Source organism: Myxine glutinosa, chromosome 2, assembly GCF_964187855.1.
Source record: "Myxine glutinosa chromosome 2, kmMyxGlut1.1, whole genome shotgun sequence".
Lineage (NCBI taxonomy): Eukaryota > Metazoa > Chordata > Myxini > Myxiniformes > Myxinidae > Myxine > Myxine glutinosa.
Window position 1 is genome coordinate 120,513,716 of NC_136262.1, and position 25,162 is coordinate 120,538,877.

The window sequence follows — 25,162 nt, forward strand, 5'->3', positions numbered from 1 at the left end:
ACGGAGGCCATCCCTGGACGTGCTGGTGACCATCAACCTGTTCATCTGCAATCCCCGTGTGAGTGTCTGTGTGTGAGACAGGCCCGTTTGTCTGGGGAGTAAGTTAAGACTGTTATTAAGGCTGCACTGTGTCTTCTTCTTCTCCTCATTATTGTACATCGTGTGAATAAATCTCATTATTCCTTTTCTTCTGAATTCGACCGCTTTCGCGTTTTCCATCATTGGGTAAGTTTTGCATGAATAAGAACCGCTTGGATCGGGGTCTAGTAATTAATAACGGCACGGATTGTGTGTTCGCTACCGCTCGGCGTATCCACCAACACACGTGATTCGTGCAAGGCTTATCTCCTCATTTCAGGGCAGCGCTAGTCCTTAGGTAATAGTGAATCTGGTCCTACAACCCTATTTAGCGCTGTCCGGAAAGGACGTCATAGGCCTTGGGTCGCGCCTGGTCAGTCAAAGACAAGGGGACTAATCCCCCCTTGGTAAGGGGAGAAGGCCGGCATCGAGATCCGCAACAATTGTTGTCGGGGAGTGGGATTGGACCCGAAGTGCGCTTAACGCACTCAAAATTACGAGCGGCCGAAATTTAATTATTAAAATCCAAATTTAATTCGTGCCATGGATAGCGAAGACGGTAGAATGCCGGTGGGGGTAGAAGATGAGGTGTTAGAATCGATGACCCAGGACCCCCGGGAAGAATGGGGAGAAATAGAGGAGGACAGTGACGAGGGGCCGGCAGCGGGGAAAGAAAATGGCGGCGCCTCACACGTGGCCGCGGCAGCCGAACCCGCTGTGCGACCCGGGTGCAACATTGAATTGTACCTAATTCAACTCATGGCAAAAATAGACACCCAAAGTGACAAATCCACCCGGGAAATAAAAGGGTTGGAAAACAAAATGGGGGGCCAATTGAAGGAAATGGGGGACAAATCCGCCCGGGAAATAAAACAGATGGGGATCAATTGGAAAAGGTAAAAAAACGGGCTGGAAAGCAAAATGGACGCCCAAAAGAACGAATTGGAACAAATGAGGGTGGCGCCGAAAAAGGAAATAAAAGAGACAGGGAAGGACATAAGATGCAAGTTGAGCGAGGAAGTCGCATTGGTACGCGACGGGGTAACGCGATGTGAGAAACGCGTGGAGAGCGGGGTAGAGCCGAGCACAGTTAAGTTGACCAGGGTAGAAATCGCGACACGGGGTATGGAAAAGCTGACGGCCGCCAAATTAGAAGAGAAAATTTTAAGCGCGCCGGCGGTCGTTGGGCTAGAAAAAGAAAAAGAAATTATAGTGGAAATTGGGGACGAAGAGACGGCAGAAGCAGAAATTATATCGGAGATGGAAATGGAATATGTGCAAAGTCCGTGTTCGCATCGTGATGCCATGCTGCCTAACCCAAATGAAAGTTTCCAGGTGCGGTTGGCGGAGAAGAGAATCCCGAAGGTGAGTAGGAGCGTGTATGGCACGAAAGTGTTTGGCACGAAAATATTTTTCGCGCGCTTGGGATCGCGGCGTCACCCGGGCGCTCGTGGAAGGTCCGTGGTGCGCTGTGTGAAGGTGAATGGCGTGCGTGTGTGAACGGCACCGAAGCGCGAGTGTGTTACCGAGAGTGAGAGCGAATGCACAACAGAGTGTATGTGGGAAGAGTGTGACAGAGTGTGCAATGACCGAAGAGAGTGTGCGGGAGTGCACACCAGAGCGCGTGATTGGGTGTGCAGCAGGAGATTGCACACCCGTGGGTAAGTGTGCGCTGATTGGGTGTGTGCAGGAGTGCACACCCGTGGTTGTTACGGAGTACGTAATGGGGAGAGTACGCGAGGGTGTGTGATGGCCGAGTGTGTAACGGAGTGTGTGAGTGGTATGAGTGCACCAGGGTGTGCGTGAGGATGTGTAATAAGGGAGTGTGCGAACGGCATGAGTGCGCCTGAGTGGTGTGCACCTAAGTGTGCAAGAGAAGAGAATGTATGGAGAGAAAGTGCAATAACGGAATGCATGGGGTGTATGAGAGGCGCTGGAGCGCCGCGTTGTGTGAGTGAGAAACGGGTCGCGTGTGATGAGAATGCGACTCAAGCATCGACACAGACCGGGGGAGTGTTTCGGCCGACGTATAGCCGACGTGAGCCCTCGGTGCACGGGGTGCTTTGTGTGCTGCGGGGATCGTTGCCGCGGCGGCATGCACAATTCGTGCCGGACCCCGCCCTGTATGGTCGGTGCCGCGCCTTGGCGAAAGAGGCAAACGCACGGTTCGAGGGGAGGAAGGAGAGGTCGGACCTTCGCCCCCTGCCAGGTGCAGTGCTCCGACCGGGGGAGGCTGGGCCATCGTGCCGGGGACCGAAAGGCTCCGCGCCGAGATGGCGCCTGGAGCCTTGGTCCAAGCATGCCTCCTCCCCTGGATCGAAAATGCCGGATGGACCCAACCTACAGGAGACCAACCACCCGTATGCATTGCTCGACTTTTCGAAGCCGAGCTGTGATGGAAATGTATTGCCGCACGGAGAGGCTCAAGTATGGTGGACAAATAGCAGTAGTATTGGGGAATGGTACCCGGTGTGGAGGGATGGTCATTTTACCATCCCTCAAAATTTGGGGCACATGAGCTCTAGATTATGGGGTGGCAGTGTGAACTAGCCGAGGGCGGGCTAGGATATTGTTAGGGATTTAGAAATGACAATGGGAGACTGAGATTTAAGTCGTGACATTTGTACAGGTAGAGGGGACGTAGAGAGATTAGAAGGATGATAATGACGAGGGAGTGCTTAGTGTAAGGGAAGACGAGAAAGCACGAGTTTTAGAGCGCAGTAGTTAGTTAGATGATGCTGTGTGTGTGTAAAAGTGTATAAGTGGTGTATTGAGGACAAGTGTCATTGTGTTGAGTGAATGGACTTGCATGGTGTGCAAGTGGGGAATATTTGGTGTGGAATGCTTGGTGGGAGTAAATGGTGTGGAATGAGTGGTGTGGAGTGTATGGTGCGAAGGAGTGGATGGGGGAAGATGGACCCCTTCATGAATACCCGGGGAGGGTAGTTTAAAGTAAGGTAGAGGGTTTAGGTAAATTGTTGGATATTGACACCTGTGGTGCAGGTAGTGGCAAGGTATTGCTTGGATGGGTGCATGAGTCTGTGGAAATGGCTGGGCGTGTGGGCTTTGTTGGTGCGTATGGTTATTCGGGCACTCCGCTACTGGTAGTTCGTCAGCCAGGTGAGGCCGCAGGTAGGCTCTGGGAGCCAGTTAGAGTTCAGAGTAGTGTTCAGTGGGGCCCGAGGATCCTAGGAGAGGACCCGGGTAGCCCAATGCCAGAGAGGGCATCAGAGGGGTGAGAGAGCCAGGAGGGGCCTTCCCCGATTTAGGGTAGTCGCAAGGAGCATGGTAAGCTCGGGTGGCGACTTCAGTGGCGGAGGTGCGCAGGTAGTTGGACCTGCTAGTGGAGCCACACGACCCAGCCCCGAAATTGTGCGAAGGCACAGTATTGAAAAATTGGGGAGTGAGACCCAAATTGGATGGCACCACAGGGTGGGTCAATGGGAATTGGTTTTTAGAACCACATAGTTTAAAGATGCCAATTGGCAGGGCAAGACCCCGGGTAGTTTAAGAGATAATGTTATTAGAGTATAGTTAGGATGAGAATCTCTTCGCACCATCCACATCCACATCCACTCACCAAGGGAGACGGAACTCCACACCAGGTTTTGTAAACGATTTGAGTGGGTGAGACGCATCTTGATGGGATGAGACAATGTGTTTATTCCATCTCTTTCTTCTTGGGAGGGATTGGCTGACGAATTTGGCGTAGAGGGGGGATTAAAAGAGACAAGACGTAGAGACGAATTTGTAAATTGTAAATACAGGGAAGGGCAAGGGTAGTGTAGGCTGACATGGGGGGTTACGAACGGCTAGGGCCGAGCTTTCTCTGCTCGCTCTCCCACGCCCCTCATGTTGCATTGCCTTGTTTGGATGTGTACCCTTGTGTCTTTTCCTTGCCTAACTCTGCTTTGTCTCTCCTCCCCACCCATGGACCCATTTTTTTTTTGGAGGGGAGTGTGCAGGAACACTGAGCTGTGCGGCTGCTCTTTGCTACACTTGTGCGGCATGCCTGCTACCTTTTGCTGCACCAATACACCCTCTGGACCACACGTTCTGTGGCCTGGCATCTTTACTGAGCAGACATTTGCTGCAAACATTACCTTGCCCCTGCGGACCACTGTTTTTTAAGTGGCGTCAATGTCACGCAGATGGACCATAAGATTGGCCCTGCTGATAAATAAAAAAAACAGACACGGTTTGTGCATTTTTTTTACTTTGGTGTGTCAGGAAAGAAGATTTCAAGTTTTTATTATGGCACACCGAAGATGAAGCAGGAAGACGCGAGATGCAACAACCCAGCAGCAGCCAGGCAGCAAAAGCCAACATTTATTATGAAATGTGATTGTGCATTTTTGTGTATTCTGGTGTGTTGGTGCATTGCATTCTCTTTTCTCTCCTCCAAAATTTCTTTCCCACAAAAGAACAGGTCCTGGGTTATAGAGATGTAAATAATTAGTTAGTCTTGTAAATAACATGCTCCCCACTGGCTTTATGTATAGTTTGAGAATTCTTTCCGCAATTCGGTTAGCTGTGGGTGTGAGTCTGTCAGTTAGTACACAACGCAGTAGGTGGGACATATCTCGTGTTGTAAAACTGTCACATACAGGGTTTTAGATTAAATGTAGAGGGGAACCACATCTAAGTGTCACAAGGAATTTAAAGAGTAGTCCTGAACCTTGCTCAAAACCGGTCATTCTCACCTGTGTGGGTTCGGCTCGGGGACGAGCCTGGCGAAGGAGGGGGGCAGTGCTATGGTTTTGAGATTTGTACATATGACATCATTAAAGGCTAAAGTTTTGCCCCCCACCCCCATAGTTAGTCCACAAGCAACACGTAGGCCCACTTATTAGAGTATTAGTTATGTCATAGTATGTGTGAGTATAGGCCATTTCCCTAGTAATATCTGCGTTGTGGAAAGCCATGAGTTTAGGTCCTTTCATTTTTGCGCCACCCTCCAAATCCATCTATGGGCATAATCGATCCCGCGCCCCAATTGGCTGATCCCTCATTTTGTTACGCTTTGGCTGCCAGCAGCATTCGCTGCCCTTTGTTCGCTCGCTAGTCAAGTGACACGAGGTAGGCCTGAGAAGAGGGAGGAGCGCGGGGTCGGGGTGGGGCGGTGCAAGGCAGCATGTCAGAGGCGATGACGGTAAGGGCCACCAGCCAACCAGGGCTCTAAGGGCATGGCGTGATAGGGTGTGGTAAGGGGCGTCTGGCAAGTGCTAGAAGGTTCGCGGGGCGTACCTATAAAAGCCAGCGCACAAAGCCCTTAAAAAGGACTGAAGCCAAGCACTTGTATCGAAAGGACTTGAAGGAATCGCGCTTTGGCAAGAGGACTTTTACAGCGAGTGCATTAAGAGCCCTCGATTGTATTGGCGTTTCGAGGCTTGGAATGGTATTAGTTTATTACGTACGCGGCTACAGCCAAGCCAGCCGATAGGGAATATTCCAGCCACGTGGATAAAACGTGGTAATAGCCTGCGAATGATTAACCGCCAGAGCCCTCCCCTACCATTCGACCCGCAAGTAGCCAGTGCGTCCCAACGGCACCATACGAGCTCCTCCCTGCTATTGGAATCCATCTTCGCGGTATGAGCTGGGGACCGGGGAGAGAGAGCTGCATGGAGGCCATCCCTGGACACGCTGGTGACCATCAACCTGTTCATCTGCAATCCCCGTGTGAGTGTCTGTGTGTGAGACGGGCCCGTTTGTCTGGGGAGTAAGTTAAGACTGTTATTAAGGCTGCACTGTGTCTTCTTCTTCTCATCATTGTACATAGTGTGAATAAATCTTGTTATTCCTTTTTTTCTGAATTCGACCGCTTTCGTGTTTTCCATCATTGGGTAAGCGTGGCACGAATAAGAACCGCTTGGATCGGGGTCTAGTAATTAATAACGGCACGGATCGCGTGTTCGCTCTACCGCTCGGCGTATCCACCAACACACGTGATTCGTGCGAGGCTTATCTCCTCGTTTAAGAGCAGCGCTAGTACTTAGGTAATAGCGAATCTGGTCCTACAACTCTATTCAGCGCTGTCCGGAAAGGACGTCATAGGCCTCGGGTCGCGCCTGGTCAGTCAAAGACAAGGGGACTAATCAATGTAAGGGGAGAAGGCCGGCGTCGAGATCCGCAACAATATATATATATATATATGATATGATATCATGATATATATATGATCATGATCATATCGGATCATAAAAACATTGCCTCGAACAGGGAACCATGATCGTCATGGGGCCCCGCAAGGCTAACCCCCGCTACGGTGAGCACTCACTCACCGCAGGCAGGTAGGTGGTCTTTCTGTCTTCTACCGACTCCTCTCCGGCCTTGCTCCCCCAGCTCTCTCTGTGCTCTGTCCCCCAAATATTCCTACAGGTCGCACAAGATCTGCCAGCCACCCTCTTATGGTCAAACTGCCAAAATCAAGACTCTCTGCTCACCTTCACTCCTTCATTCCTCTTTTCTCCCGCCTCTGGAACAAACTCTCTCACTCTCTTCAATCACACTCCTCCCTCCAGGTCTTCAAAACAGCTGTTCACCACCATCTCTTATCTTCCCCCATCCAAAACCTTGATCTTTTCTACCCCCACTAATTCACCCCAGATCCACCTTGTTTGAAATTCCAACTTCTTTCCTGGAAGTCTTGGCAGTGTCCATATGTTTTATACCTCTCCCACCCCCGCCCCCTTCCCATGCCTTCCCCCCAAAGCCCTCTCCCTCCCACAGTTCTCTCGATGTCTCCATGTCTCTCGGTCCCTGCTCTCAAATGTTGTGTTTGTGTCCTTCCCCCTCTCTCCCCATCTTGTCTACCGCTCCCGATGTTATTTGTTTTGTGTGTCTGTTTGTCTTTCTGTGTGATTAATGTTCGCTCTTTCACGAGCCTCGATCTTGTATACAAAAAAAAAAAAAAAAAAAAAATAGCGGGGAAAAATGGCCTTAAAACGATCATTCATTTATTTTCATTCATGCTCGGATCGGCCAGCTTCAAATCCCATCTTCTCTTTTGCCTACTGATGTGGTTGTTCAAAATCTAAATCTCCAGAACCTTTTAACCGATCCAAACCAAAATTTACAGATATGATTGACTACCCATAAGTAAAATTTATTGAAAATGATGATGTCATCAGTCACGTGGTATTGTGGCCATTTTGCCTGGAAGCCTTCCATCACTGCGCACAGTTCTAGTTTACATTATTATTTATGAAAACTGATGTTTTCTGGAGCTGAGATTTCAGTTTAAATAGTTCACCATATTCATTAGTATCGGGTGAAAAATCTCAAGGCAGTCAAAAGCGTTTGCCATCAAGTTTGAAACACAAACAAAATGCCGCATTTAAATACGTAGGCCTACAAGAGACTATGCCTTACTTGGCACAGAAATAATGAGAGTTGGTTTCCATCCCAGTCGCCTCACTGTTCTCCCACAATTTCCTTCTTTTGGCATTTGTGGTGAATTAGTGCATTTTGAATCCTTTTCCCAACTGATTAGTGCAACCAAAGGCACAGCATCCTGTCATTTTGTAAGAGTGGAAACGGCCGATTCGCCATGGATATAAAATGGCGTACATGGCCTTCGTGACCAGAATTTTCAGGACACCCAATGTCGGGATACACTATATACAGGAACTCCGCTCCCTAAATAATCCAGACGATATTCAAGTGATTCAAACAAGCAACACAATTCTGGAATCAACTTAAAGATTATTGAAATTCCAACATCCTCAGGTATCAAAAGGTATGCAATGACATACAAGTACATCAATATCTCGTAATGTGATGAAGATGAAGCGTCAATTATATGAACTAGCAACGGTACCCGCCCCATGGGCGGGGCTTCAATTGGTAGGCCCAAATGAAAAGGCTAAACATCAGAAATTGAAGGCTTTTTATTTTTAAAGATTCATATAAACATCCGTTGAATCATATCGCACGCAAATCATCAAAATCTAAACAGTACATGGCGCTCATTTTGAAAAAAGATGGAATTCTGCAAAACGGAAGCGGCCGTTACACGTCTTTCTCAGTCGCACATTTATGTGTGAAGAGTGCGCGCCGAATCTGTAACATGGAAGCGGCCACTACACCTGTTTCTCAGTCGCTTTGCACACGCTGCCATGTTACTTCGGAGCCGCACGTTTATATAGGAAGAGTTCATCAGGAGTCGATCTACTCTCTCCTGGTACGTAGAATAAACAGTATTTGTAGAATTTCAAAAAAAGCCACATCACTGTTCATATCGGTAAATATTATTCCATCGTGTTTGGAAAAACTAGAAAATTGGAAAAACAATATAGCCTATTTTACTCCCAGGGTTCCCAGGAATACCCACCCAAAATATCGTTGCGATCGGTTGAGCCGTTTTTGCGATAACTTCGAACGGACGGACGGACATTTGGTGAATTATAGTAAGATTGATGAAGATGAAGTGGCTGCTCCTATTCCAGTTATTGTTATTTCTGATCCCTCCGCTCAATCCATTTCCCCTACTCCCTCAACAATCCAAACAAAATATCTCTCCTTTTTCACTCGGATAAACACAGAAAAAAAACCCAACAACTAACAACAACAACATCGGGGGTAAAAAAGCCAAACCAATCTCAGTGCTCAGTTACTCATTTTCCTATCCCTTGTATCCCATTTTCCTATCCCTTGTATCCCATTTTCCTATCCCTTGTGTCCCATTTTCCTATCCCTTGTACCCCATTTTCCTATCCCTTGTGTCCCATTTTCCTATCCCTTGTACCCCATTTTCCTATCCCTTGTGTCCCATTTTCCTATCCCTTGTATCCCATTTTCCTATCCCTTACATCCCATTTTCCTATCCCTTGTATCCCATTTTCCTATCCCTTGTATCCCATTTTCCTATCCCTTGTATCCCATTTTCCTATCCCTTACATCCCATTTTCCTATCCCTTACATCCCATTTTCCTATCCCTTACATCCCATTTTCCTATCCCTTACATCCCATTTTCCTATCCCTTATATCCCATTTTCCTATCTCTTCTTCGCAATACACTCAAACTGAATAAAATGTTTATCTTCCTTAAAAGCTCATCACAACAGTAACAAGTAAATGAAAAAACATGTTTTAGGGCTACACACTTTTATTTATTTTTTAAGTTTTAAACCTTTTTTTATTATTATTATTATTATTATTAAAAAGCATTTATTATTTAATTTTGATAGATGAAAATGTACCGGAAAAGAGGACCGTAGGCCAAATTTCAGCTCTCTAGGACCTATGGGACCTAGAAAACGAATGGCTCGAATAGTTGAAACGGGACAAACAAACAAAGTTCAGATGAAGTTGAATAAAAGTGTTAAAAAGAAAAAAAAAGGCCAATGCCGACAAACCGGACATCTGTTTAACAGAATCCTTCTTCCCTGACTCCTTCGTGTCTACAACAACAACATGCATTTTACACGGAAGACGACAAGACAGATAAGGCCATTACCCATTCCCCCAAACATAACGAACGTTTTTCTTTATTAATTCATCTCCCTCGTCTCGTATCCGAAATCTGTTGTGTGGGGACGTCCCGATTAGGATATTTATTACCGTCGCGTTTCATTGTATCGGGTCCGGAATAAATCTTTTTGTACATTTTACTTTGGTTGCCCGTGTCGAGTTAATCCCCTGCAGGAACGGAGCTGCAATCGACGCGCTCCAGGTAAGCTTTGCCGCAGCCTCCATTTTCCTTCTCCCTCCCGTGCGACATAGTAAAATCCGTGTTTGGTTGTTGCCTCTGAATAAGACCGTTTAGGCTATCCGCGACTCTGGTGTTAACTAGAGTTGCGCAACAACTGTTGTCAGATGGTGGGATTGAACCCCGAATCAAATTGGTGTCAAGGAGTGGAGAATTTCAACGAAAAATTTTCGTAGTCGGAGGCGAAAATTTGTATCGTCGATTGGGATACAAGACGCTGACTGCGCGTCATTAAATTTAATTTTATTCAGGTTGGAAAAGCCGCGCGGGAAAGCGACCTTTACGGAGGAGGAGGTGAGCGGTATGGAGGGAAGGAGGATGGAAGATGTGGGAAGCATAGAGAGTGGGTCGGATGTAGATGGGGGAATTCAGGATAGTGATGGAGTTTCCCCCGCTGCTATCAAGGAGGGCCCGATGGATTTCCAGGCCATGTATGAAGGATTAATGTATCAAATAAGTGCTCAGAGTGAGAAAAGTGAGCGAGTCAGTAAAGAAATGAAGGACGAAATGAGGGCTCAGAGGGAGCAAAGTGAGCGAACCAGTGCGGAATTGAAAAGAGAAATTCGGGGAATAGATAACAAAATTGGGAGATTGAAAATTGATATAAAAATGGATATGGGAGGAATGAAAAGGGAATTGAAGGGAGATATGAAGGCTCAGGGTGAGCGATTGGGAAATCAAGTTGGGAGGCTGAAAAACAAAATGGATGAACAAAAGATTGAAATGAAGGGAGACTTGAAGCGAATGAATAACAAAATGGATGAACAAAAGATTGAAATGTAGGAAGACTTGAAGCGAATGAATAACAAAATGGATGAACAAAGATTGAAATGAAGGGAGACGAAGCGAATGAATAACAAAATGGATGAACAAAGATTGAAATGAAGGGAGACGAAGCGAATGAATAACAAAATGGATGAACAAAATATTGAAATGAAGGGAATGAAGGAGCAAATTAATGCTCAAACCAGAAAAATTGAGGGGTTGACGGGAGAGTTGAATGCCCAAACCAAAAACATAGAGGGATTAAAGGGAGAATTGAAAGAGCAAATTGAAGGAATGGGAAATAAAATTGATGGGTTAAAAGGGGAACTGAATGCTCAGAGTAATAAAATTGATGGGCTGGGAAACAAAATGAGTGAAGATATGGGAGAAATGAATAACAAAATGGATGAACAAAAGATTGAAATGAAGGAGCAAATTAATGCTCAAACCGGAAAAATTGAGGGGTTGACGGGAGAATTGAATGCCCAAACCAAAAACATAGAGGGGCTAAAGGAAGAATTGGAGGGGCAAATTGAAGGATTAAAGGAGGGATTGATAGGACAAATTGAAGGGATGGACAGCAAAATTGATGGATTGGAGGGAAAAATGGAGGTGATGAATGAACAAGGGAATAAAATGAAGGAAAGGAATGAACAATTGGAAGGAAAAATTGAGGGACTGATTAACAAAATGGATGTCTGGACGAATGAATTGAGGGAAGGACGAACGAATGGTGCCATTGGGGCACAGGAGGAGCCAAGAGTGGCAGAATGTGAATTGGAATGGGGGGAAGGCCCATTCAAATGTTGTGTTTGTGTCCTTCCCCCTCTCTCCCCATCTTGTCTGCCGCTCCCCTTGTTTTTTGTGTTTTGTGTGCCGGTTTGACTTTTTGTGTGATTAATGTTAGCTCTTTCACGAGCCTCGATCTTGTATACAAAAAAGAAAAGAAAAGAAAAAGGCCATTTTCCCTGCTAGAGCAGGGGTTAGCCTTGCGGTCCCCATGACAATCTTCTCCATTTTGCCCTATTTTCTGCATCTCTCCTTGTTAACCCCCTTGCCCGCATTTCTTCTTCCACCATCTTTAGCCAAGTCTTTCTCGGTCTTCCCCGTCCTCTACTTCCTTCTACATTTCTACATTCATTTCTATCACTCTTCTCAACCAGCGTGGAAGTGTAAATTCATGAAGCAAGCAATTTCTATGAACCTCAACCCTCCATTCCTAGTCTGCAGGTGTCCTTTTTGTGGTTTCCATGCAAAATTTGCAATCCCCCTGCAGTTGGCAAGTTATCTCCGGCACTGCCCAGAATCGTGGCTCGAGAAGAGTAAATTGTCACCAATGACTGATGGAACATTATTACAAATAGGGGAATATGTAATACAGATGGGATGTGTTTTTGGAAAATAATGTGATGTTGGATCGAGTGTCTTATTGAATTATATAAGCAAGTTGGAGAAAAGATATTATTTTCTTGGTAAATAATTAAATAATGCAACTGGTGCCACAATGGCTAACTAGATCATCAAGGTTTGCTTACCAATGTGCTCGGTAAGCAAGATTCCATTGTGACTGTGAGTAATCGACTCAGCATGAAGTCTGAACTAGATAAGTTAAGTACTTGGTAATTATTGCATAGTCGAACGATGAAAGCGGATAAATCGCTCTGCGCTGAACGCTTTAACGACAGTTCAGCGGACGCTTTTTTCTTTCTTACTTGGAGTTATTTAATAAAAGTTTTATGAAATTGCCAGCGTTCTCAGGAAAATCTCTCAACAAGAACGATAATTAAACACTGAATCAAAATAGCTTATCAGTATTTGATAAGGGTTAGTCTGAAATATGAAAAATCCTATAGAAAATCCATGGAGGCTAGCCCTCTCTGGCTCTTGGCTTCTCAGTAAAATCTTTTGTGGGATTGCAGTAGGATTTGATGAGTTTGCAGATTGAAAAAGGATGGGGATTGCCATAGCTATTGAAGTGACTGTTTTATTTTGAAGCTTTAACATGACATCAAAAAAACCCATGTTACTGGTGTATTAATTCGTAATATGGTATAATAATGGAGGCGCTGTAATTATTTGGTTGTGACTAAGGCTAATATTGTTTTAAAATGTGCTTTGAAATAAAGTAAGTGGTCTTTGTTCTTGTCTTGTCAAAAATGAGTAAAAGATATATCCACTTCACTGAGAATGACCTTCAGATGTTCTTGAAGGGATTAGAGAGACAGGGCTCCAGGTGTTTTGCAGGAGACAATGGAAAAGCAGAAAGAATTTGGGATGCAAACCTGCTCTCAGCGGGAGGCAACCTCATCCTCGACACCTACTCCCTCCCACCCAAACTTTGCCCAACCAATCCTATTGCTCTCCTCCCCTCTCTTCGCTCCTCCCCCCTCCACTTGTCCCCTCCCACCCAAAACTTTGCCCAACCAATCCTACTGCTATCCTCCCCCCTCTTCGCCCCCCCCCCCCCCTCCTCTTGCTCCTCCCACTTGAAATGTTTTAAAAATCTGAACGAATGACCAAATAACCAGGATTAGCACTGGGTCTGTAAGATGTGGGTTTGCTGTACTTAGGATGTTTTACTTGGCTGGTCGATTCTGTATGTTTACACTGTATGTTAACTGTACTCTATGCATGCTGGTGTTTGGTGTGGCATTTCTTTGTGCATCCCTACTGTACCAGGATTTCACTTGGGACCTTCTGTGAATCTTGAAATGTAATTTGTGAATTGTAATATGGTTTGATAACGGTTATTGTTCTTGCTGTGTATTTCTTGAAGACAGAAAGTGTTGTCCTCCTCAGGAATTAAAATTTGTGACTCTCTTCTGACATTGAATTTTTTGGTTCATCTATTATAATATACTACTGTTGGAAAATATCCCTAACACCAGTCACTTTCATCCTTCCTCAACACATGACCAAACCATCTCAAACTGTTTCTCTTCACAGCATCAATCACAGGCTCTATTCCCATCATCTTTTGCAATTCATCATTTGTCTTCCTCTCTCTCAACGATACTCCGCACATCCACCGAACCATTCGCATTTCCACCCTTTCCAGCCTTCCTTGCTGCTCTACATTCATGACCCATGTCTCGCTCCCATAAATCATAACACTTCTCACACATGCAGCATACACCTTTCCCTTCAGCTTCAACGACACTCCCCTCCTCATCAGCACGCCACTCAGTTCCCGAAACTTCTTCCATGCACATCTCACTCCAGCAACCGTTGCCGAGTCTGATCAACCTTGTCCATTCAGCATGTCTCCGAGGTAGCAAAATGTTTTCACACCTTCCAGCTTCACGCCGTCTCCAAGATCCAACTCAACATTTCCACCATCTGCAGCTCCCTCTGTGCACACCTTACATTTGAATGTAGCTGCCACACTGGTTAATGACCCTCTCAGACCACTACATTTTTGATGAACCCACTCAGCGCACATTGTACATTGAATGGAGTTCACTCCGACACCCTTCCTGCACACAGCACATGGCCACTTCCCAGATCTTTCCACCTCATCACATGCTTTACCACTTGCCATCACCTTCGTCTTTCCTATATTCACCTTCAGACCTTTTGTCTCCATACATTCCTTCCACTTGTTCATCTTTTCCTTCAGTCCATCCATACTTTCCGCAATCAACACCAGATCATCTGCATACAACAACTCCCACGGTAAACCCTCCTTTACGTTCTGAGCCAGCACCTCCATCACAGCTACAAATAGTAGTGGACTTAGTACCGACCCCTGATGCACTCCCACCTTCACCTCAAACTCGCCACTGTTCCCGTCCTTCGTCCTTACAGCTGTGCACGCCCTTTTGTACATTGCCATCACAACTCTGATCAACCATTCCTCCACTTCTAACTTCCTCAATGCCTATGTCAATACTTCGCGTGGAACCCTATCAAATGCTTTCTCCAGATCAACAAACCCAAGAAACAACTTCTTCCTCTTCTCCATGTACTTCTCCTGCAACTGCCTCACAATAAAGAGCGCGTCTGTCGTTCCTCTTCCTGGCATAAATCCAAACTGCATTTCGTCAATCTTCACTTTCTTCCTTATCCTCCTCTCCAACACCCTTTCCAATACCTTCATTCCATGCTCCAATAACTTTGTCGCTCGGTACGAGCCACACTCCAGAGGGTCACCTTTCCCCTTGTATAGAGGGATGAGGGTACTCAGTTCCCAATCCACTGGAATGCGGCCTTCTTTCACCACCAGATTACAGATCTCTGTCATTCTCTTCACACCCCAACTTCCTGCTGCCTTCAACATATCTCCCACAACTCCCGTCGGCCCTCCCGCTTTTCTACTCTTCATTGCTTTTATCGCTTCCTCAACTTGCTTCTCAGTTATCTTCTCTGCCGGTCCTAAAACTGGGTTACTCTCTATGTTGCCATCCCATTCATTCTCTGTATTCAACAGCATTTCCATATATCTTTTCTATCTTCCTTTAATTCCATCTGGGTCCACAACGATTTGTCCCACTTCATCCTTCAAGCAACTCACCCCCATCACATCACACCTCTCTTTCGCTATCTGCTTTGCAATCCTGAATACCGCTCTCTGACCCTCTTCCGAATCCAAGCGTTCTCCGAACATTTTCCTACATGCCTCCTGCACCTTTGCTACCTCTTTCTTTGCAGCCTTCTTGGCTGCCTTATAACTTTCATGCTCTGCTTTTTCTGCTCCCATACCCTTTGCCTTCTGCCACTCCTTGAACTTCTTCCTCTTCTCGTCAATCCTCTTTCCAACTTCATCATCCCACCACCATGTTTCCGAGTGCCTCGGTGGTCCTTTTGTCCATCCACATACCTCACCAACGGCTCCCAACAGACTATCTTTCATTGACATCCAACCATGTTCAAGCTCAACCACATCATCCTCTTCCCTACTCAGGCTCTCTTTTAATGCCTCCCTTACTGTCACTTCTTTCAACCTCCACACCTTCATTCTCGGTTGGTACTTCACCCGCCGAGCTCTCCTCGCACCTTTCACCCTTATGTCGCAGACAACCAAGTGGTGCTGTGAAACAGCCTCCTCCCCCGGGATCACCTTTGTGTCCCGGTGGTGCCCCCTATCTCGCCTACGCACCATCAGGTTGTCAACGGTTGTCGTCGACCCACCTGACGTGTATGTAACAAGCTTATTATCCCCTTTCTGGAACTGAGTATTACAAATCAACAAATCAGCTCCATCAGCAAGCTCCAAAATCCTTTCACCTTCTCCATTTCTCACACCATATCCGTAACCCCCATGAACTCCCTCAAAACCGTCCATACTCCTTCCCACATGTCCATTTAGGTCTCCTCCTACCACAACAACATCCTCATCTTACACGTTTTCTATCAGCTTCTCTATCGCACACCAGAACTTGTCCTTCTCTTCATCGCTCCGACCAACCTGCGGAGCATATCCCGAGATGACGTTCACCAAGAGCTTTCCAATCATCATTTTCACCATCATCAACCTATCACTCACTCTAGTCACACTCACCACACTGTCTACAAACTCCTCAGAAAACAGGACACCAACACCATTCATGCACTCTGGGCACCCTTGCCACACAAACTTGTATTTCTGTCCCTGCCGACCCTTCACCATTCTCACACCACTTCCCTTCCATCTCGTCTCTTGCACACAACATATGTCCACTCTTCTTCTGATCAATACTTCCACCACTTCTCCTGATCTCCCTGTCATTGTCCCGACATTCCATGTCCCAAACCTCAGAAACCGATCTCCACTTCGGGCTGTACCCTGCCCATATGTAGTTGTAATTGTCATGGTTCTCTTTTTGAGGCAATGTTTTTATGGCTGGATGCCCTTCCTGACGCCAACCCTCTTAGTCGCCTCTTACGACACGCAGGGATACGGTGTACCTATTCCAACCAGGGCACACACCGGTCAGACTCCTTAGTGTCTCTCCCTGTTTATTTTCTCCTCCGGTTTGATCAACCTGAACCATGTTCTGGCGGCGAAGTTGCACTGTACATCAAAACCTCCATTTCTCACTCTCCGTGTACTGCTCTTCAACCTCCCAAACCCCAATAGTACCTCTGGCTGCGACTTCCCCATCTCTCCCACCTCATGTTTGTCTGTATGTTGTATTGTCCTCCCAACAGTGACGACTCCATCTACATCTCTCTCGGACAACATAGGCCAACTTTTAATCGCTCATCCCAACTCTCTCTTCCTCCCTTGTGGTGATTTCAATTGTCACCATGCTAATTGGCTGGGTGTTGGTACCTCCTCACCAGCCATGGCACTTCAGCAAAGGACTTCTGTGACTTCACGGGACTGACGATCTGTGAGCTTTCCAACTCGTATCTCTCCCAATGGCACATATTCCCCTCTGGATTTGGCGAGGACCAACTTCCCCACCAATGTCTCCTGCTCTTACTCTGCCCCAATTGACTTCTCATCATGTGCTTGTGATGGTCAACATCTCTCTGATCATTCCCAGAGAACAACTCAATGCCGAGTCTGGCAGTTCACTCAGGGAAGCTGGCAGGACCTGCAAGCAGCCATCACACTTCAGGACTGGTCCCCTATATCCTCCGCTCCTGATATGAACTCAGTCTGGGAAGACTTCCACAGAAACGTGCTGTTTCTTATGTACAGATTCATCGCATCTCATCTTCAGTTATTTTACCCATCCTCCCTCTCTTGGTGCTCTGAATCCTTTGGTGAGACTTTGGTAAGCTTTAAAACAACTTGCATTCTCCTCCTGGAAGGCAAATCCAACAGAAGGAAAACTCAGATCACTCCACGAAGCCTGCAACCTGCAATAAAAAGCTGAATGCCTCAACTCTGTGTTTGCCTCTAAATCTTGTGTCCCAAACCCATCCCTCTCTGTACCCACCATACCCAGTCGTACCCAGCTGCTCCTGGACTCTGTGTCCTTTCCTCCTGACAAGGTGGAAAAGTTTCTGTCAACCCTCAACTCTAATTCTGCAACTGGACCTGACGGGTCCTAAAATCCTGTTCTTCCGCTCTTTCACTCCCTCTCTCTGTTCTCTTCACCCTCTCTTTTGCTCAAGGTCATCTGCCGTCTGCTTGGAAATCAGCAAACATGACCGCTTTGCACAAAAAATGTGCAAAAACAGATCCCAGCAACTACAGACCAATCAGCCTTCTCCCAATTATCAGCAAAGTCATGGAATCCTTCATTGCTTCGGATATGAAATCTTTCCTCTTCTCCAATGGCTTGATCTCTGATCATCAATTTGGTTTCAGACCAGGTCACTCTACTCTGGACATGCTGCTTCTGCTGTCTCAACAATGGATGGAGGTCCTCAATGCCAAACAGGAAATTAGAGCCGTCTCCCTTGACATATCACGTGCCTTCGATACGGTCTGGCACCCAGCTCTGCTCATCAAACTCTCCTCCTTTGGCATCCATGGAAACCTCCACGCATGGCTGGCGGACTTCCTCTCTAGTCGTAGTCAACGTGTGGCCCTGAATGGGTTTCTCTCATCTCCTCTTCCTGTTCAGGCTGGAGTTCCCCAAGGCAGTGTTCTTGGCCCTGTGCTTTTTCTGGTCTTCATCAATGATCTCTCTGACTCTCTTAAAAATCCTCTCTCTCTCTTTGCGGATGACTCCACTTTCTGCCGCTCCATTCCTCATCTCTCAGATCGGCAGTCTGCAGCCTCTTCACTCTCTGCAGACCTGGACAAAATCACAGACTAGTCAAACAAGTGGAACATGTCTTTCAATCCTGACAAATCTCACACTCTTACGATGTCTCCCCTTAAAGACCGACTGGACAACCCTCCCATCCACTTTCTAAATAATCCTCTCCAAGAAGTTCTGTCACTCAAGCTTTTGGGTCTCACTATCTGCCATGATCTTTCCTGGGAAAACCACATTTCAAATCTGGCCTCCAAAGCCAGTCGCCGACTGGGCATCCTCCGTCGTGTGAAGTCCTTCCATGGCACACCTGAGCTCCTCACCACATACAAGGCTTTCATCCACAGCTCAATGGAATACTGTTCTCCCCTCTGTGCTGGTGCTCCTGCGTCACACCTAGCTCGTCTTCACGCTGTTGAAACCAAAGCGTTCAGAATCATTGGAATCTCCCGCGATGAAGCTATCTCCGTGGGCCTTTCACTTACTCACCGCAGGCAGGTTGGTGGTCTTTCTGTCTTCTACCAACTCCTCTCCGGCCTTGCTCCCCCAGCTCTCTCTGGGCTCTGTCCCCCAAATATTCCTGCAGGTCGCACAAGATCTGCCTGGGCACCCTCTTATGGTTAAACTGCCAAAATCAAGACGCTCTGCTCACCTTCACTCCTTCATTCCTCTTTTCTCCTGCCTCTGGAACAAACTCCCTCACCCTCTTCAATCCCACTCCTCCCTCAGGTCTTTAAAACAGCTGTTCACCACCATGTCTTATCTTCCCCCATCCAAAACCTTGATCTTTTCTACCCCCGCTAATTTCACCCCAAATCCACTTTTTTGATATACCAACTTCTTTCCTGGAAGTCCCTGGTGTCCTTGTGTTTATACTTCTCCCAATCCCCCCCCCCCACCCTTCCCACGCCTCCTCCTCCAAAGCCCTCTCCCTCCCACACATCTCCCGATGTCCCTGCTTTCAAATGTTGTGTTTGTGTGCTTCCCGTTCTCTCCCCATCTTGTCTACCGCTCCCCTTTATATATATTTTGTTTGTCTGTTTGATTCGTTTGTGTGATAAATGTTAGCTCTTTCACGAGCCTCGATTCAGTATACAAAAAAAACCCAAAAAAAAAAACCAGTGTGCATCTAATCGCAGGAGAGCCAGAAAACAACATCTGTCCAATCTCGAGCATGAGCTTTCAAACACTTCTCTCTCCTTTAAAACCGGGTGCGACCTTGTCAAGTTTGTCTCTGGTGTATGCTTCCCTTCCACGCCTTCTCTCACATCAAACAGCACCACAGCTGACTTACCACAGTTGACTCGGCCGAACGCCTCGATTCTGTGATTGCTTCCAAATCTTGTCCCTAACCTCTGTCTGTGTCTGTCTGTACCCACCCTTACCAGTCCTACCCAACTGCTCCAGGATTCTGTCTTTTCCACTGATATGGTGGAAATGCTCCTGGCAACCCTCGACTGACTCTGGAATTAGATCGGATTGCATCAGCTCACGTGTCCTAAAAATCTGCTCTGCTGCTCTTGCACTTCCTCTCACTGCTCTTTTCACCCTGTCATTTACCCAGGGTCATCTTCCATCTGCCTGTAAATCAGCCAACATCACAGCATTACATAAAAGGTGCAAAAACAGGTCCCCTAAACTACAGACCAATTAACTTAATTCCAATAATCAGCAAGGTCTTGGAATTCATCGTTGCACTTTACACAAAATCATTCGTAATCTCCAACAGCCTAATCTGAGATCATCCATTTGAATTCAGACCTGGCAACTCCTCCTTGTGGAAATGCCTTCCGCCTTCCACACTCTTCAATATCGATCTCATTCATCCCTCCAGGTCTTCAAGAGTTCACGAGTTCACCACAATTTCAGGTCATCCTCCATACAAAGCCATGATCTTTTCTACATATGTTAAACCACCCCCTCCTCCGACCGCTGCCAAAAACTTTGCTTATGTCTCCATCTTGTCCACCCCTTGCATTCTCCCCTAACCCTCATAATTACCTGCATCCCTTGTTTGTCCGTCTCCGTCGACTTTGTCACTCTGCCCTGCTATTGGTGTTTCCCCTTTGCTGTGTTGTATCCTGATTTGTGTGTCCTTACTCTTTCACAAGGCCAGACCTTGTATTTAAAAATAAATAAATAAATAACAACAACAAATTTTCATCTTTTTCAAACCAATTACAATGTCTGACCTTCGACTCTCCTGTTTCCCATGGAGATGCGCCGTTGCCCCATTGCATGTTGAATAGCTGACCCCGGTGCATTGTGGGATGAGAGAGGTGGTGGAGATGGACTTCGAGGGGGTAACAGTTGGGAATCAAAGTTTGAATCCATGTCAACTGCAGGAGGAAGAAAGCAATTTCAACAGAATCCAGAATTAGTGAAACGTCTTCAACTTTTTCAACCAAACATGGAATATCTATTATTTTAATCCTTTTGTATATCACGTGGGTATCCAAAATGTGGCAGTCACATTAGCTAACCATTTCCCATAAACCTCCTCTCTTCTCCCAGATCATAATGGTTTGTGCCCATCCCGTGTTCACTTGTTCCCAGATGGCCTCTGTCAGGTAAGACCCTCTCATCACCTGTCGGTTGGCTCTTCCACTAACCCAGAGTGAAAAAAAACCACGATCCTCAGATCCACCAATGAAACGCAAACTGGAAGGACCGATGGATGCTTCGAGGTAGTTTAATACGTGCTCTGTCGGCATCAACAAGATCCTTACTCTGAACATTTCAGGACAGGGACGGAAGAACCAGGAGAGGCCTTTATCTTGCACATATCAATTAGTAGCAAAATAAAGAATTGATTTAAAAAAATGTTAACAACTAAATGTTAAACAAACCATCATCTTCGTAAATACGTGGAGAGGGAGAAAGCAGGGGAGGCTCGGAGATTGAGCTGCTGCCCCGTCCTCGCACCACCTCCTCTGGGAAATTGAAAAAAATAAAAGATAATTACTAACCAATGGTTAAAGACTATGTTTAACTTTGTATAAAATTAACACAAGGTATCTACATAATAAAAATCACCGGTCGATGAGCCTCGACCTCGACTAATGAAACCAGCGAATGGAAGTTCATTTTGAAGCAAATCCGTACCTGTTGATGCAAAATATTGTCAAGAGAAGTGATTATTGATTCGCCAAATCAGGAAGTCGTTGTGTAACAACACACTTCCTGCTACTTTCTTTTTCTGTCTCAATCCTCTCGGGTCGAGCTCAGGTTACATCAAATCCACCACAACGAAGGCAGCTTGAGAAAGTCATTCCTTGGTTATGCAGATCTCAGAGCATTATGGAGGGTCTCGCTCCTGGAACCCGTAGAGGGCTCGATAAAGCGTGCGCATCGCCCATAAGGAGGCTGTCACACAGCCAACTACCTTCATACCGTACACTGGTCCATGGTTTTTCAATCTTTCACCACGTCTCTCTCTTGGGCCCTAGCCCACTGCACTTTAAGCCACCCTCCCCTCCCCGGCTCTCTTTTCACACCTGTTGAATCATTTACCTGTGTCTGTGCAATCATGTTCTTTCCTTCACTCCTTCAAGGAGATTGTATCTAGTCTCATCTCCATTGTGGGGATTTTTTAAAACACTCCCCACCCCTCACCACATACCGTCTGTACCACACCTTCATACACGTCACATGTGTCAAATACCCACCTGTTTCCATCTGCGTCAGTCAAAACACCCTCATCCTTTGTTATTCTGTTCATCCATGAGCCTCAACTATGTTTTTTTTTTTTCCATGGGTGAGGGCAGATTTGACACTTTTAAAGCAACGCACTCGTATCCCGTGTTCACGTGTCCATGCAACATATGATACTTACCAAAATGTGATAACCGAGGGAGGGGTGCTGTCATTGTAACCGAATCCAACCAGGAACTGTGATGGGGAGAGCGTACAGGGAACATAGAGGCTGGGGAGAGCAAGAGACAAGGGTTAGAGGAACAAAGACACAGACAGAAATTAATTAGAAACAAAACAACCAACAACAGGGACACTAGTGTCACTCACCATCTCCATCGGAAGAAGAGCAGGTCAAACTGTGAGAAGCTCGGCGCTGGGGAAGGAGGGACAACCATGATGAGATTTAGAATGAGAGAGACCAGTGAAAGCCGAGTCACAGTAGGAATGCTAAGAATGAGGGAAAGGGAATTGTGGAATGGGAGAACAGCTGAAGGACGGAGCTCGCCACACGAGCCGTGTGCACTCACCTTGATTCCAGCTCCCCTTCCCATCCTCAAGATGCTCCTTCCACTTCCCATTGAACGTAACGGAGAGCGAGCGATAGAGGTTTGGGGAGAACGAGAGAGGACGGGGAGGAAAGCGGGAGAAAGAACGGAAGAAGGAAAACGAGGAGGTCGTCCACGCCGTCGAGGAAGACGAGAGCGAGGGGAACATGAAGGAGGAGGAGGAGGTAGAGAGAACATTGGAGGTTTGGGAATTGAAACTTGGAAAAGGAAAAGTAAAACAGGAAGAGAATGGACAGAAGTGGAAATTGATCAGAACATTTAACAGGGAAGGAGAATGTGGTGGATGAGGAAACAAAGGCAAGAAAACGTTAGTCTTTTCCACATTATCAGGGTAGTAGTAGTAGTAGTTTTCATTTATTATTTGCAGTAATATGCTAAATTGTATGATAATTAATTAAATCGATATATGTGGGAAAATTACACGCCCAAACCCGGAATCTAACTCAGGTCCTCTGGAAAACCATACCTGTGCTCTAGAGTCGCCCATGTAGCTCAAGTGGCGGAGCACTGGTACGGTTTTTCCAGAGACCTGAGTTCCATTCCTGGTCTGGGCGGGTAAATTTCCCACATCTATCACTTTAATTATTTAATCCTGTTCATTAATATAATTGTGAATAAAAATTTACAAATATAATAAAATAACATAATAATACAAATTTAACATTAATATTATCAACAAGCCGAAACCCGTGGAACATCCACGGAAGGGAGGATGTGGTGTATGGATAGAGTGTACCATTATGGATGGCATAGGGGATTTGCTTGTCCGAGTAAGAGTTAGGAAGAAAGATGAGAATGAAGAGTGCGGAAATGAACAACGATCGCCGACACCGCCACAAATGCATGCTCTGGATTGTCCACTCAGTGGACGGCTTGCTTTCGCCTTCGCCTGTCCAATCAGCGGACGGCTCGCTTCGCCTTCGCCCAGCAGACGCCAATACGATGGCGTCCTAAGATGGCGTCGTATCAGCAGTTAATCGGATGCTTTTGGGCCCCAACGTCGGCTAATTCAGATTTTTCGAGTATGGCTGTACGTGATAAACAAAGAGCGCGGTTCGTAGATCGTAAATCCATTAATGCCGTGGGCATCGGGTCACTGGGTGCGGCGTAAAAGGGATAACAAAGTCGAGTCCTTACGCTATTATTATATAGATTATTATATAGATAATTAAATTGATATAAAACATACAAATAAAAACAAAACATCCACCAATATGATATAAAATCAATAAATTGAATCAAACAACATTCAAGAGAAAAATACATCAGAACAAACAAAACTTTCCAATATTCATTTCCTTCACCACCTTTTGATTAACCACATCCCAACCGCGTACAACATCGATTAACCACATCCCAACCACATACTACATTGATTAACCACATCCCAACCGTGTACTGCATCGATTATCCACATCCCAACCATGTAATACATCGATTATCCACATCCCAACCATGTAATACATCGATTATCCACATCCCAACTGCGTACTACATCGATTAAACACATTTCAACTGCGTACTACATAAATTATCCACATTCCAACCATGTAATACATCGATTAACCACATCCCAACCATGTAATACATCGATTATCCACATCCCAACCATGTAATACATCGATTATCCACATCCCAACCATGTAATACATCGATTATCCACATCCCAACCATGTAATACATCGATTATCCACATCCCAACCATGTAATACATCGATTATCCACATCCCAACTGCGTACTACATCGATTAAACACATTTCAACTGCGTACTACATAAATTATCCACATCCCAACCATGTAATACATCGATTATCCACATCCCAACTGCGTACTACATCGATTAAACACATTTCAACTGCGTACTACATAAATTATCCACATTCCAACCGTGTACAACATCGATTAACCACAAATCCAACCGTGTACAACATCGATTAACCACAAATCCAACCACGTACTATGCTAATTAACCGCAACTCCCACCATGTACTACGCTGAGTAACCACAACTCTGACCATGTACTATGTCGATTAACCACAACTCCGACCACGTACATCGATTAACCACATGCCAACCGCATACTACGCTGATTAACCACAACTCCGACCATGTACTATGCTGATTAACCACAACTCCCACCATGTGCTATGCTCATTAACCACAACTCCCACCATGTGCTATGCTGATTAACCACAACTCCCACCATGTACTATGCTGATTAACCACAACTCCGACCACGTACATCAATTAACCACATGCCAACCGCGTACTACACTGATTAACCACAACTCCCAACACGTATTACGTCGATTAACCACAACTCCCAACATGTATTACGTCGATTAACCACAACTCCCACCATATACTATGCTGATTAACCACAACTCCCACCATGTACTATGCTGATTAACCACAACTCCCACCATGTACTATGCTGATTAACCACAACTCCCACCATGTACGATGCTGATTAACCACAACTCCCACCATGTACTATGCTGATTAACCACAACTCCCACCATGTACTATGCTGATTAACCACAACTCCCACCACATACTACGCTGATTAACCACAACTCCCACCATGTACTATGCTGATTAACCACAACTCCCACCATGTACTACGCTGATTAACCACAACTCCCACCACATACTATGCTGATTAACCACAACGCCCACCACATACTACGCTGATTAACCACAACT

At 46.0% G+C, this 25,162-nt stretch overlaps 2 protein-coding genes across 4 annotated transcripts in view; one reads left to right on the forward strand and one right to left on the reverse strand.

Annotated features, from left to right (window-relative positions):
- Positions 1-25,162, forward strand: part of LOC137421323 (uncharacterized) — a 42,663-nt gene that overhangs the window by 13,316 nt on the left and 4,185 nt on the right. The gene's annotated exons all lie outside the window — the stretch shown is intronic.
- Positions 1-25,162, reverse strand: part of LOC137421324 (polycomb protein SCMH1) — a 59,348-nt gene that overhangs the window by 5,501 nt on the left and 28,685 nt on the right. For all 3 annotated transcript variants that reach the window (XM_068107251.2, XM_068107249.2, XM_068107250.2), the window contains 5 exons: positions 22,417-22,652; positions 22,217-22,262; positions 22,029-22,118; positions 21,043-21,126; positions 20,386-20,532 (listed from right to left, as the gene is read on the reverse strand). In XM_068107251.2, coding sequence (XP_067963352.1) covers positions 20,386-20,532; positions 21,043-21,126; positions 22,029-22,118; positions 22,217-22,262; positions 22,417-22,652 — 603 coding nt within the window. The remainder of the gene's footprint in view (positions 1-20,385; positions 20,533-21,042; positions 21,127-22,028; positions 22,119-22,216; positions 22,263-22,416; positions 22,653-25,162) is intronic.